The sequence below is a fragment of the Spea bombifrons genome, chromosome 3, assembly GCF_027358695.1.
Source record: "Spea bombifrons isolate aSpeBom1 chromosome 3, aSpeBom1.2.pri, whole genome shotgun sequence".
Lineage (NCBI taxonomy): Eukaryota > Metazoa > Chordata > Amphibia > Anura > Pelobatidae > Spea > Spea bombifrons.
Window position 1 is genome coordinate 76,181,827 of NC_071089.1, and position 13,509 is coordinate 76,195,335.

Genomic DNA, 13,509 nt, shown 5'->3' on the forward strand with positions numbered 1-13,509 from the left:
ATGTAAATAAGGAAATATGTCATTTAGATATCATGTACAGCTGCCAAAAGGAGGAACACATGACCAGAAGCGAAGCTGATAACCATACAGGTGTGGATAACAGTAAATCCCCTGGCTTTTATGCCACATTCATTGTCTAATCTCCTATTTAAGGAAAATGTATCATACATGAAAAAGTCACACACACGAAAATAAATATCATATACAACCATAAGGTTTTATCGGGTATTCTCAGATTTTGCAAGCATTTTTCATGTTGGATTTGATTGTTCAGCTGCTACTTGAGTCCTCTGAATATTTAGGGAGGGTATTAAAATTCTACGTTTGAGTTGGTAAAACTAATTTAATTCTCTCATCACTATAGAAACTTAAAAGATATGAAAAAACATTTTGTTCTTTGCATTAAAGAAAATTAATTGAGGGGAAGAAAAGCACACAGCCCTTGGGTGAAGAAAAACAAATGATTATTATATTGAAATGGCCAATAGTCCTGAATCAAGCAATCACTGAAACCATTTCCTAAAAAATAAAACTACATTGAAATGACCCAGAGCAATTAAAAGAATTATCTGGTAGCCTTCTTCACCATTATGTTTTACCTAAAACAGTATTTGTTTACAAATTACAAAAAAATTGTGATATATATTTTGAATCAGAAATGAGTTTAAGAGTGTACACCATGCTTAGCTTTCCCTTTAAATTATTTTTAATACATTATATATACATTTTATGCTACTACAAACTGATATTTTTAATTAATTACTAAGAGGCAATATTGCTCTAGCTGCACAGTGAGTTCAAGTAACACATTTTTTTACAGAATATCTGAATATTCTAGCATACAAATAGAAACCACCTGCATAGTCATTTTACTTGAATCTTTGCAATCTAGATTTTTTTTTCCCTCCCTCAACACCAAACTAACAATCTTCCCTCTAAAGTCTTTGAAGCAGCCAACCTTCACTTGTCCTGCAAACTCTACATTCATATGGTGTCTATGGAGTCTATCTTGGCTGAAATCCTTTGCATTAGCACCTCTCTAACTTTTGTGTTCTCTACTATGGTGACGACATTCCTCTCATGACATCTCGCCCTCTCTTCTTCGTATACCATATAAATCTCTCACTCTCTCTCTGAAATGTCTTTCTGAATACCATCCCACTACCTAAATTTTAATGTCTCAAAGACTGAGCTATTGGTCATACAACCTATCCACTAAAAGGGGAACTTAATTATTTTGGGAATCTGCCTATGGTTTGTAGGTGATATGCTATATTTTGTCCCCCTCCCCTAAAGTTTCAGATACTAACATTATAACCAACTTCTGTGTTACATGCTAGTACTCCAATACTCGTGATTCTCTGCTATTTCAGACGATAGTTACTACTGTGACCTGGAAGTCTCTTGCAGATCAGACTACAGCAATGACTGCGTGACATATGATGCAGATCAAAGTAATTGTGTAAATATCTACACACTACAAAAAAAATCTAGCAGCCCAAGAATAATTTACATACTTCAATCCATATATCAACATTGGTTTTCTTTTTCAGTTAGGGACGTCTTTTATACTTTTTTTTTTCTTTCATTAAGAGCCAAAGTATGGGTGGTTGTCTTATAACTGAACAAATACAATATTATTGTGTTAGAGCACACATTTGACAGACTTACTTTTAATCACTAAACAAGATAAAGGTGACACTTTCAAACTGTGAATACAAAAAAAACGCATTTTATTTTTTCACACAAACGAGGCATGTTTTTGTACTTTACTGAAAAAATACCTTCTGAAGAAACAAGAACAGTCTAATAATAAATACAGTGTTTCCTTTAAATGTTCAGTAAGTCATGCAGTCCACAACTGTAAAAAAATATAACTTTTAGTTCTTTGCCTGCAAAAACACCAACTAAAACTATGTAGTCAACAAAATACCATATTTATGAACCAAGTTAATAGCTATTTCTATTCCTGCTGTAATATTATTGGTAAACATAGGTAAAGCTGTGACAAAATGCAAATTTGGACACAAAGGATTTTATTCAAACAATATAACATACAAAAAAAAATACATTTTGAAACCTGATACAAACGATACAAATCTAGGAGTCGCGCCTTGAGACATAAATTTAATGAAAAGATATTTTAGTGATATATTTTTATATTTCAACATAAGCCTAAAGGGGTTTTTAACATCTTTGTAGTACAGCATACTCCATCGATAAAGATGGTCAAGCATTAGCTTCAAGCATAGATCAATATTCACTAAAGATCTGTTCCAGATCTTCCATTTCATCTGTTTGTGTGTTTGTGGTTGGTGCACTCGAAGATGAGTTGAAAGATACCTGGCTGGCATTTTCCATTGGTGTTGGTTCTTTTTTCACCTCACGCGTCCCAGTGAGTACTCGCTGGCTTTCAGCAAAGTACTGATTAGGATGATTCAGAGAAAACCCACAATCGTCAATCTGTATAAGGAAATAAAAGCAAGAGAGATTTGGGCAAAAAAATAAAGACAGGTAGAGTCAATGTGACAGTAAACCACCCAAACATTGACCCAATTTTAGTAAATAGTGTTTATAGTTTTCAATTAATCCTGATTCCATATAATGCTTGACTTTTTCATCAGCACGACCAATACATTCATGAAGATCCACAGCTCTTTGTAATGTGTGTCAGTGTTTAATTAATTGAAATTTAAGTGGATCGAAGATTTATTAGGCAATCCCAAATAATGTTCATTGAAATATACATTTGTAATCCTTTTAAGCATATCAATATACTGCAATATATTAGGTAAATCCAAGCATTATATCAATATGCAATATAAGTTAAAGTAAACCTAAATGAGCATGAGGTTTTTTAAAATATCCTTTAATCATAAAACAACATGCCCAGTATATACTGCTAAACAAATTTAAATTTGCAATGAATTGGTGCAGTTTACATGGGGATTGTGATAAATGGCAAAATGCAAGTTTCTATCAGCATCATAATTCTTTTAAGATCATATTATGGTTTTTTTTCTCCTCCTAAATGGCCCGGTATAATGACCTCAGCTAATACCATGTAATGTATCCATTATCGTACTACATTAAAGTGTAATAATTCATTAAAGCTTTCATAATCCCCTATCACAGTTCAATAAAGAAAACCACTAAAGCTAACATGTATACACCATGGAGAGATTGTCAGTGATGCTATCTCACGGCTTTGCTTTGAATCCTGAATGTTTTACGCAATGTGACCTTCACACAAACAACAGGTTCATATTTCAGGCTACGCAAATGTGGTTTTAGAGCAATTGATGCGATGCTGCAACACTTAAGATTCTCTTTTGGGTTTAATTAAGTGGTTTTGTGAAGGCAACTGATAATGAGACAGTTCACGTTACAATCTACAATTCTTGTGGTTGGCGATATCAGTGTCCTGTGGCTGATAAAATTTCTACTTTAGAGGGCAATGTGAAGAATACCTTCCTCTGCAATAGGTGATTATTATCTAATAAATACACACACAGCACAAAGCATGCCTACTTTTAGGTTAAAATGTAATTAGTACTACCTAATACTTTATTTGCAGAGTATGTATAAAGTTTGAGTACCAAATACTAAACTATAGCTCAATTTAGACTTTTGTAGTGCTGAAATTAATGATTATAACTACTACCATTTCATGTTTTTTTATGTTTATGAACACTATAAATGTGTCCATCATTGATGATCAAATGTAGTAATAAGATTTCCAATGACAGTTCATTCAGTAAAATGCCATTGCTTCATTGGCAGTGTTTTCTGTTAACTTTTCGATTTTGAAGCTAGCTGGCGAAAGCCATTGTAAGCTGGAATCGGACTGGATCGGTTATCACATTGTTACAGGAAACATTTCACTGCTTTTTATTTTAGTGTGATTTCGATCAGTAGCACTGCTTTAAATCCTTATTTGCCTCCAGCTCACCAAAGTTGTATATACTGGGTTATTATGGTTTTCAGCAGACAGTTTGTAATGGCTACACGCATTTCAAGGACCAAAATACCAAAACTGAACCCACAACATTCTACATTTCATTAGAAAATAACCGATCAGTTCTTTTTTGAAGTGTAGCATTTCTAGCATAATTTCTGATAAATTCTGTTTAAATCTTAAGCATATACATCCAAAATATGCAATTGATTAAATATATTCAAAAACACCAACCAGTCTTGCGTTATTTTGCATACATACTGCATGTCAATAATAACATTCTTATATCTAAACATTTGTCTTGCAAGGAAAGTAATGTAGAATAATTATATTTAAATGAAGAAAATGCTACTTCCTAATTAATGGAAATGTTGGTAGACAGAACAAAACTTGCCAATATTTGAGTTTGAATGTTGCCGTTGAACCAATTTCAAAGAAGCTCTCAAAATGTTTGGATGAAAAAATGGAAGAACTTACATTGTGTGTCAGCTCAAAGTATTTCTGACAAGCCAGCTGGAAATGCATGCCCTTCACCAACTCCAAAATCTGCAACACAAATGGGTTTCACATGAGCAGTCATTTAAAATGCCATGAAGTACAGCAAAGGGATGCCAGAAATTGCAAACTCACGCATAGCCAGTTTTTGGCTACAGATCATACGAGGTGTAGTTTAAGCAGGTGAGTGATCCCTCTTTAGACAGTGTGAGGCTTACAGGTGAGACTCCAACAACGGCAACACAAAAGCAAAGGGACTTAAGAGTTAATTAAGAGAATGGCTCTATCTGTAAGAATGTCGAGACACCTAAAACACTTTGTTTGTTCATATTATTGCTTCTAAGTTGCAGCTTCAAATTTTAAAGATACAAGTAAGCGATGTGCAAATATTGGTATTAAAAACCATGTGCTGTAACATAATCTGCCCACTGCCGATACAAGGAACAAGTAAAGTATATTCACTGCAAGGTCTGAAAGACACATATTTATTGTCAAGTTCAAACATAAAAATGATTAGTATATAATCAGATTCATTGATGTTTCAACTGAGAGAAAACAGCTCTACAAAACAGAAAAGTGAAAGTTCAATTGTAAACATCTATTAAGATTGTGGTCCTTACGTAAATAAAATAAAAAAAAATGCAATTTGCTTCTTAATTTTGTTTTATGTAATCTCTTCAGTGTTGAATGCACTCCAGTTCTTATCAACGAAATGCAATGCCGAATGACCTTTATGGTGGATAGACAACATCCCTTCCTAAGCCCCCAACAACAATCAAAAGTCCATTGCCAGCTTATCAAACTCAGGAAATTGCTGCTATAAAGAGATAACCTCTACAAGTGTACACAATTGAAGAGATGTGACATTTTTCCCCTCCTTTCAGGAGCCAAGCTTTTCCATGTCAGATATACCAATTGAGACAGCCTCAAATCCCTGCTGTCCATGTTATGAGATACAGCCTTACAGCTATTGAAGGTTCAAGAAAATAAATTACATTTTACTGAATGGATTAAAGCCTTAGATAGTGGCAAAAAGGTGCTACCTCTTTTGGTTTTCTCTTTCGTGGCTACCATTTTTAGTTACATATGTTTTCAAATGTTGATGATAGAATTCTATACACAGGTACACAATATAACAAATATATATTTTAGGAGGATGTGGTATCAGGGCTGTCACACATCAATTTCTTACTAGCAAATTTACAGTTTTATCAGTGTTGCTAAAATAACACTGACACTATTTGATCACACCGCTAGAGTCAAGATTAAAAACCGACGCATTGCTACTGACTAAATCAGCAGTTGACGGGGGGTCTACAAACAAGTATTGTAGGAATTAATTCAATAGGGATTTTGTGTTTTCTGTAAATCCAGAATTGTTACTACTTTGATTTACGGCACAAAACATATGGATGCGATATACTGCATATTATACACAGTATTCAGAATGTTGTACTGCAAAAGGTTAACTGAGCCAAGTACAAACCAGAATGTCTTTTGATAAATGGTAGCTAGCAAGCAGTTACTTGAGTTGTTGATGCTTTCCAACTCCCCTGACCCAAAAAGTATCCGACAGCAGGCAAGAACAATTTGGCCCATCAACTCTGCCCATTTTTCCTGCTGCAAAAAAAACTAAAACATATTTGGTATGATGTTTATATTTTCTGTTAAAAAAGGGTAATGATACATATATTCACAGAAAAGGCATTATGGCATTATGGACATAATCGTAATTATGCCTCCCCCAAAGCCTCCTTATGCATTGTAGTGTTCCTATGTGGAACACAACGCAATGCTACCAAGCACTCACAGATGCAGAAAACCCAGTTGACAACTGCAAAGGGAAGCAAGCTAAGTCAACGAGCAGTGTTTCTTACTAAAAATCTGCAAGCAATGAAAGAGGCAAACCAAGCCCCAAGAAGAGGTGAAAAGATGACTGCCTTTTATGATACCTTTCCCTAAAAAACGAAGTCCTCATAAGCTCGACATATTCTGCAGTGGATGCCCTCTTACAAATACCCTATGCAGAGCTGCTTGTAAATAAATTACTTGTTGGGGGGAAAATGTGCCACAATGGAAAAGGACAAGGAAAATGAATTCCCAGATAAGAATTCACAATTTCCTTGCAATTCCAGGAGGTTCTGATAAAATGACCTATGGAGGCTTTTGAAACCTTCAGTCACATCTTGGCTCCTGCGAAGACGAGGAGGGAGTTCAACTTATGCCAAGGTTCAGAATGTAACAGATAAATCTGAATGAATCGCTTAAGATCCAGAGTATATAACTGCTCTCTTCATTGGGATTCCTAGGTTTGAAGAACAACACGGGTAAGATTATTTCTTAAAAGTCATAAACCAATTTAGGCTTGGAGGCAGGTGCAGAACTATCCTGTCATCGAATAGTGTGAAAAAGGGTTCATGAATGAAGATTGCTTGCAGCTCACAGACTCTTTAGGCAGATGTAATAGCCACCAATAGGACAACTTTATAGGTAAGAGGTTTTAGAGAAGCTTCTTCCAGAGGCTCAAAATGAGCAGAGGACAATTGCTAAAGGATTAGATTCAGATCACAGGGAGGCACCTATAGAAGACGATGGGGAAAAGTCAGGAGATAGCTTGGCTGAACCTCTTGACACAAGAATGTTCCCCACAATGGAAAGCCATACAAGCGCTTAAAGCAGCAATTTATACCTTGAGAGTTACAGGTTTTAGGCCAGCGTTAAATCCCTTCTCCAGGAAATCTAGGCTTTGAGAGATGGATGGATGAAAGATGCTTAATACTCAACACCAAAGGAAGAAGGATTTCCAAATCTTGTTTTATCTGCCGAAGTGACTGGTTTTCTATTGAAAAGAAGGGTATCCACGACAGCAGGGGATAGAGCTTAAGTTAGTTACTCCCTCTCAGAAACCAGGCTCTCAAATTCCACTGGAACGAATCAGGATGAAGACCCTGAAGAAGGATATCTCTTCTCAATGGTAATGGAAGGGTATGATCAGCTGCTAGGCAAATCAGCTCTGGAAACCAAATCCTCTTGGACCAAAGGGGAGCAAATAAGATGACCAGATGTGCTTCCCTCCCTTACTTTCCTAAGAACTCAGCAGATGAGAGGTGGGGCTTTGGCAACAGACATACACCAGATGAAAATTATTCTTGTTTAAGTGCATGCCCATGAGGTCTATTTGTGATGTAAGGTCTTTCCTAGAGGCAGAATGGGCTTTCTGCCGAGAAAGCAGGTGGAGCTCTGGCCATAAGGGACTGTAGTCTTATTTCCTGTCCACCCTTGTTTGTTGATAAATGCTGCCACTGTGGAGATGGCTGTTACAATTCATACAGCTTTTTGCCAGACCAGAGGGACTCTCTGTTAGAAAGCCTTTAAAACTGCCAGTAGTTCCTGGTAATTGAGCATCCAGGGAGGTGAAATTCTTGCACGGACCAGGTTCACTGTAATTTTGCCTTCCAGACTGGCCTTCAACCCAGAAGTTACAGCCACCATCTGAGGGAAGAAAGAAAAACAGGCTTCAGAAGTACTTTATTCTGGAGGGACAGATGACAGCAGTCCTAGTTGTTCAGGAGGAAACTCTGGAGAGGTCTTGTGTGCTAGAGCCCATGGAACAGCAAAAAGGGACAATATCAACCCCAGAAGAGACATAATGCATCAAATAAAAGCCTTTCAATTTCTGCTGCACAAACACTTTGAATTCTCTGAGTCTCCTCAATTTGTCCATAGGAAGGACGTGTTTTCCTGATCCGAGTGCAGGATCCAGAAAGATTGTTTGTCTGCATGGAAATTACTGTGTATTCCCCAGACTGACCAGGCAATACAGGTTTCTGAAAAAAGATGAGAATGAAGATGATCAACTGAAGCTGCAGCTATCAGCCAGTCTTCTAGGTAGGGAACCAATTTGACACCTTCCTGTGAGGAATGCTGTAACTGCTGACATTCCCTTGGGAAATAAGCTGGGAGTAAAGGAAATGTCAAAACAAAGGGCTTGGAACTGAAGTGCTGAATCCCAGACCTGGTGGGAATGGTAGAATCGGTAGAAACCTCTGATGCTCTTCTTATTGGAAAACAGATCCTGAAGATCTTATGGATACCATGAAGTTAGTGTATGAAAGGACTGTGGGTTCCAAAGTTTCCACTGTGAACCTGCCATAAGAAATGAATTGATTGACAAGACAGAGAGATGCAAATAAGTCCCTTGAAAATGTTGTGGAGCAGGAACTGGGACAAGGGCCGCTTTCTACAAATTATTCTATAATGGCGGATAGACCTGCACATCTCAGCGAATCTTTGGAGGACAAGAGATGAGGAATAGTTGGGGAGATCTTAAGGTTATTTGCAGAGCATAATCCTGTCCAATTATGTGTAGATCTGAAGTGATCTCCTTCCATTTGTGCAAAAAACTTCAATCTGACAATAAACAAAACAGCCAGCCACTACAAAAGAAACAAAACTCTTCTCAGCGTCCAAGCAGCAGAGGCACTAAATAGATATTTTGAAAAAACAAGGTTACTGAAAGTCAACAGGGCTCCGGAAGTCGGCTGCCCAGGATGGCTGCAAGAAGTTACACTGAGAGATCTGGAAGTTCAACCACAAGGCAAGATGGCCACCACACGAATCAGGACTAAAGACTACTGGGACTTCTGGACTCAGCCGCGGAGCACCTACCTGGGAGAAAAGTTTAACACAGGAAATTTGCCCAAGGGCTACAGATAAAAGGTAAGCTGTGGGTAACATGAGGGACCTTTAAAAACCCTGGGGAGGTGGTAGAATGATCCTCTCCAACCACCCAAACCACCATCCCCCTAAAGCACCCATGTTTTCCCTGAAAGCATGAATGGGTGAGAGTGGGTTAGGAAAAACAAAGAAGGTAAGAAGAGATTACTCTACCTGAGTAGGGCAGGAACAACACTGGGGAGGAGGTTTGCCTTTTCCCTTATCATGTTCTTGCCCTACCTAATAGGTGGATATATTTGTAGGCTCATTATTTCAGGCAGAAAATATTCTATACGTGGTAAACATATTGTAAAAAAAATACACATGCAAATAAAGATTATAGTGAAAATTCTTAAACTGTTCAATATTATGGTGTCATTAATCACATTAATGGCTGCCAGTCTGACTCATAATCATGGTTAGATACATGCCAAGTCCAGATGGTCATCCCTCCGGCACACTACAGTTTATCATAATTAGGGGCATAGTCTGTTCAGCTCTTGAATAATGACACATTTTTTCAACTTCAGCCAGGAAACACTACACAACCTGGTGATAGATCATACAAAATGATGACAAAAACAATGTCCACCAATATAGCTTACAGCTCTGAGGAAGTCTTGTAGACCAACAGTGTGACATAAAATGTGTATGTTTGTATATATCACCCTATTTGCTTGATTATAAGAGAACCCTGATTATAAGACAACCCCAAACTAAGGATCTTAATAAAAAGGCCTGAATATAAGATGACTCTATTGGAAAAAAAAATCTAAACCGATGTTTTTTCATTTTGTGGCTCTCACACTTTCATTCACTGTCAATATCTCCCTACCTTCTCCGCCGAACTCTTCCATGTCTCCTTTTCCACAACTCTACTTATTCTTACTTTTGTTGTTCTTCTGTTTTCTTTCTTCATCCATTTCCCCCCCTGTATCAGCTCAGTCAGTGGGGCAGAGGAGAGGCTGTCCCTGTGGCACGAGCCGTGGCTCTGTCCTTTTGTGGGAGTACTCAGGGAGGTCTTAATATTGCATATAGATGCATGGAGAAAGAACAGTGCTTCTACACTTGTCTTTCTCGCTGAATCCATTTGCATTAAAGCCTAGGGGGCTCAGTTGGCTGTGTCAAAGAGAGAAATACACACACATATGCACTTTAAAAATGAAATAGGGTATGTGCTTAAAAATAAATATACTAACATGAATTAAAATACCCCTTTTCTTGAGCACAAACTACTGTAAGATGCGTTGAAAGTCATGTTTCTGTGTTTGCAGATGACACTAAACTAGGTTAAGTTATACAGGGCGAGCAGGATATTACTGTGCTGCAGAGGGATCTAGATAGACTGGGGGACTGGGCACACAAATGGCAGATGAAATTCAATGTAGATAAATGTAAAGTTATGCACTTCGGGGTAGCGAATGACTGTAGACTAAAATTGTGCCTAGCAGATACAACATAGACATTGATTGGCAATAAATTTGCTCTCAATTAAGTTTGTCCCAGGCACTGCAATGCCATCTTAGCTATTTTTAAACATAGAAACAAAATGGTTCTTGATATCTTTGAGAACCTGCTATCTTAAGAATTGATGCCTCTGAACAATAACATTGATTAGGCTTTGAGGTTACGTTAGTATTGTTAAGATATTATTTGACAATCCAAGTAGTGTTACTACTGATGAGCACCAATTATTTTTTGATGGTAGAATCTCTGCAGAGATTAGTCATGAAAGAAATTAATTGCCTAACCATCGATCAAACAGAGTTTATTCGGTGTCACTGAATCATCAATCAAGGTGATCTGAGTGTGCAATCTCTGACAATGTCATGTCCACAAAAGAATTCAGCATTATTGTTAAAAATGGAGGCTTAAACAGCAGCCAGCTTAAAAGGCTATTAACAGGCCATGAGTTAAAGTATGGAGATTTAATGGGTTTTTTGTTTTTGTTTTTTTTTTTTCAACGTGGCTCAGTTGAGGAAATGATAGTTGACGTTAGTCAGGACCAATCAGAGCCCGCTGTCAAACTGCCAGGGCCTAACTGCTAGAGTCGTACTTCCCTTCCCTCAGACATAAAATCATTTGAAGTTAAACGTGTAATGGGAAAGTACAAGTCAAAGGAGCATAGTAAAGTAAATCGAAACACGTGGAATAATGATTTGAAAGCAGCCTAGTATCAAATCAAGGCTGTGGTTACAGACCAGATGAGAAATGAGCGCAAAAAGTATAGGCTAAATTCTGCTTATCGCTTCATGTTCTCGTGAAAGGACATGGCAGCTATTTTGCATTAGTAACTGAGCCGGGGCGCCCCAAAAAATACTAGGCATTTGTAATAACAATAAAAAATAAATAAAACTATTTCTTAAAGATAACAAAACAATATTCACTTTATTTTACCAATCATTAATTGCATCTTGAATTAAGTTGAGATATCTTCTTAACCAAAAACGTAATCTGTATTATTCTAAGGTAAATTAATAATGTTAATGCAAATATGAGAATCATTCAAACATTCGATCATTTTGAGCATCAACCCCAAGAAGCAATCATCCAGCAGGAATACTTTTTTATGGAGTATTCGTCAAGTAAAAAAAAAAAATCAACCTAAACTATATCTCTACTCTGAGTATCCCTTACACCGTACTACATTTTTATTATTCATTATTATTATTATTATTATTATTATTACTGACGCCACAAGATCGGTGCTTTGCAGTGAAGAAAAAAAAAACAGTGAAAAAGATGCTGGTGCCCGTAAGTGCCACGGTAGCCACCGGAATAAAAACATGGGGATATGCAACTCCTTCCTTCCCTCCTTGGCCGCGAGTGGAAACACTACAGAAATCAACCCGTCACGTTACAGCATATCCTGAATAGAAGTAAAATCACTTGTTTGTATATATGTATATATATATATATATATATATGTATATATATATATATATATATATATATATATATGTATATATATATATATATAGGTCATATCAGCAGCAACCCTAAACCCGATTGTTAGGTGAATGCTTCCCACACAGGTGCCTTTTTAATGGTGTCCAAAGAGGGCTATAAATTGCAGGAGTACCTTCGTGTAAAATGTAATGTGGTAGTACTGATTTATCTCTATAATTACCAATACAGCCAAAGTTAGAATTAGATGGGGCGTTAAAAGTTGGGGGCACTTCAACGTGTGGGTAAGCAATACAACTGAGATGGGTGTTTTATGCAACTTGCTGGTTATTTTGGAAGCACCCAAAAACCTGTACTTTTATTCTTGCTAGGTGCTCGCTAATGTTCTGCGTGTGTTCACAAGACCATACCAGCGTTCTCCTACCTGATTTATGCCTGTGGAAGGAACTTTGAATGACTGTAGCTTCTGTTTAAGTAGCTCAGGATCGCTGTGCCTAAAAGGACAACCTAAGTAGGGGGGAAACACATACACATTTGTTTACTAAAGAATAACAATAAACACTCTTGGTGATGACTAAACCATTCCCAATTGTCAGAAAGCTTAGTAGTGATAAAGAAAAGCTAATTCTTTCATGCTTGCAACTGTTACATTGTTTTTCCAAAATATGTCTTCTCTGCTTATTAGAGCATTACAGATTAAAAATTTCCAGGGAACAAGTCAACATTTTCTTCCTATGAACAAAATTAGTTACTTAATTAAAAACAAGACCACATGAACCAGATAGTATTCTATTTAATTAGTATGGAACAAATCAGATCACGGCTGGTGCTCTTGCTGTTGGGTTAAGTCTTCAAGTTTCATTACCTTCTCTTAATGACACACATAGATATTGTTTATTATATTTTAAGATAACGGCATTGGCATAGGAAAGTGGCAGAAGGCTATATTTCAAATCAGATCTTACCATGGTAGTCTCCTTGACTTGGGGGGTTAGACACAATAATCTTCATACAACTGTACGGTGTATAGTCCGTCCTCTTGCCTTCCTTGCCATAATTATGGCGGATAGAATAACCATATAGCTTGTCAAACTAAAAAAATAAAAAAAAAAAAAAAAAAATGAAATTTGAGATATAAAATGGATAAAATGGAAATATCTGGTCTTCCATATTTTACATAACAAAAGAGAACATATTAGTTAATGAAAAATAGAAAACACACCTACATACAATTACAAGACCCATGCTATAAATAACAGAACAGTACTGAATATATCCAGGGCTCCACGCTAAATCCAGAATCCATATCTGAGCTGACCCTGATATAACAGCAGATATGTGCCTTTGTAGGGCTCATTTACTTTCTTTGAATGGTGTGAAAATTGTCAGTGATGAATCTGGCATGATGATTTCCTGTTTCCTCCTAGTAGACA

At 36.9% G+C, this 13,509-nt stretch overlaps 1 protein-coding gene across 2 annotated transcripts in view; it reads right to left on the bottom strand.

Annotated features, from left to right (window-relative positions):
* Positions 1-2,019: 2,019 nt before the first annotated feature.
* PRIM2 (DNA primase subunit 2) overlaps positions 2,020-13,509 on the bottom strand; it is a 67,587-nt gene continuing 56,097 nt past the window's right edge. For both annotated transcript variants that reach the window (XM_053458855.1, XM_053458856.1), the window contains exons 11-14: positions 13,042-13,168; positions 12,501-12,583; positions 4,436-4,504; positions 2,020-2,463 (exon numbers count right to left, since the gene is read on the bottom strand). In XM_053458855.1, the coding sequence (XP_053314830.1) occupies positions 2,254-2,463; positions 4,436-4,504; positions 12,501-12,583; positions 13,042-13,168 (489 nt within the window). In that variant the 3' untranslated portion in view covers positions 2,020-2,253. The remainder of the gene's footprint in view (positions 2,464-4,435; positions 4,505-12,500; positions 12,584-13,041; positions 13,169-13,509) is intronic.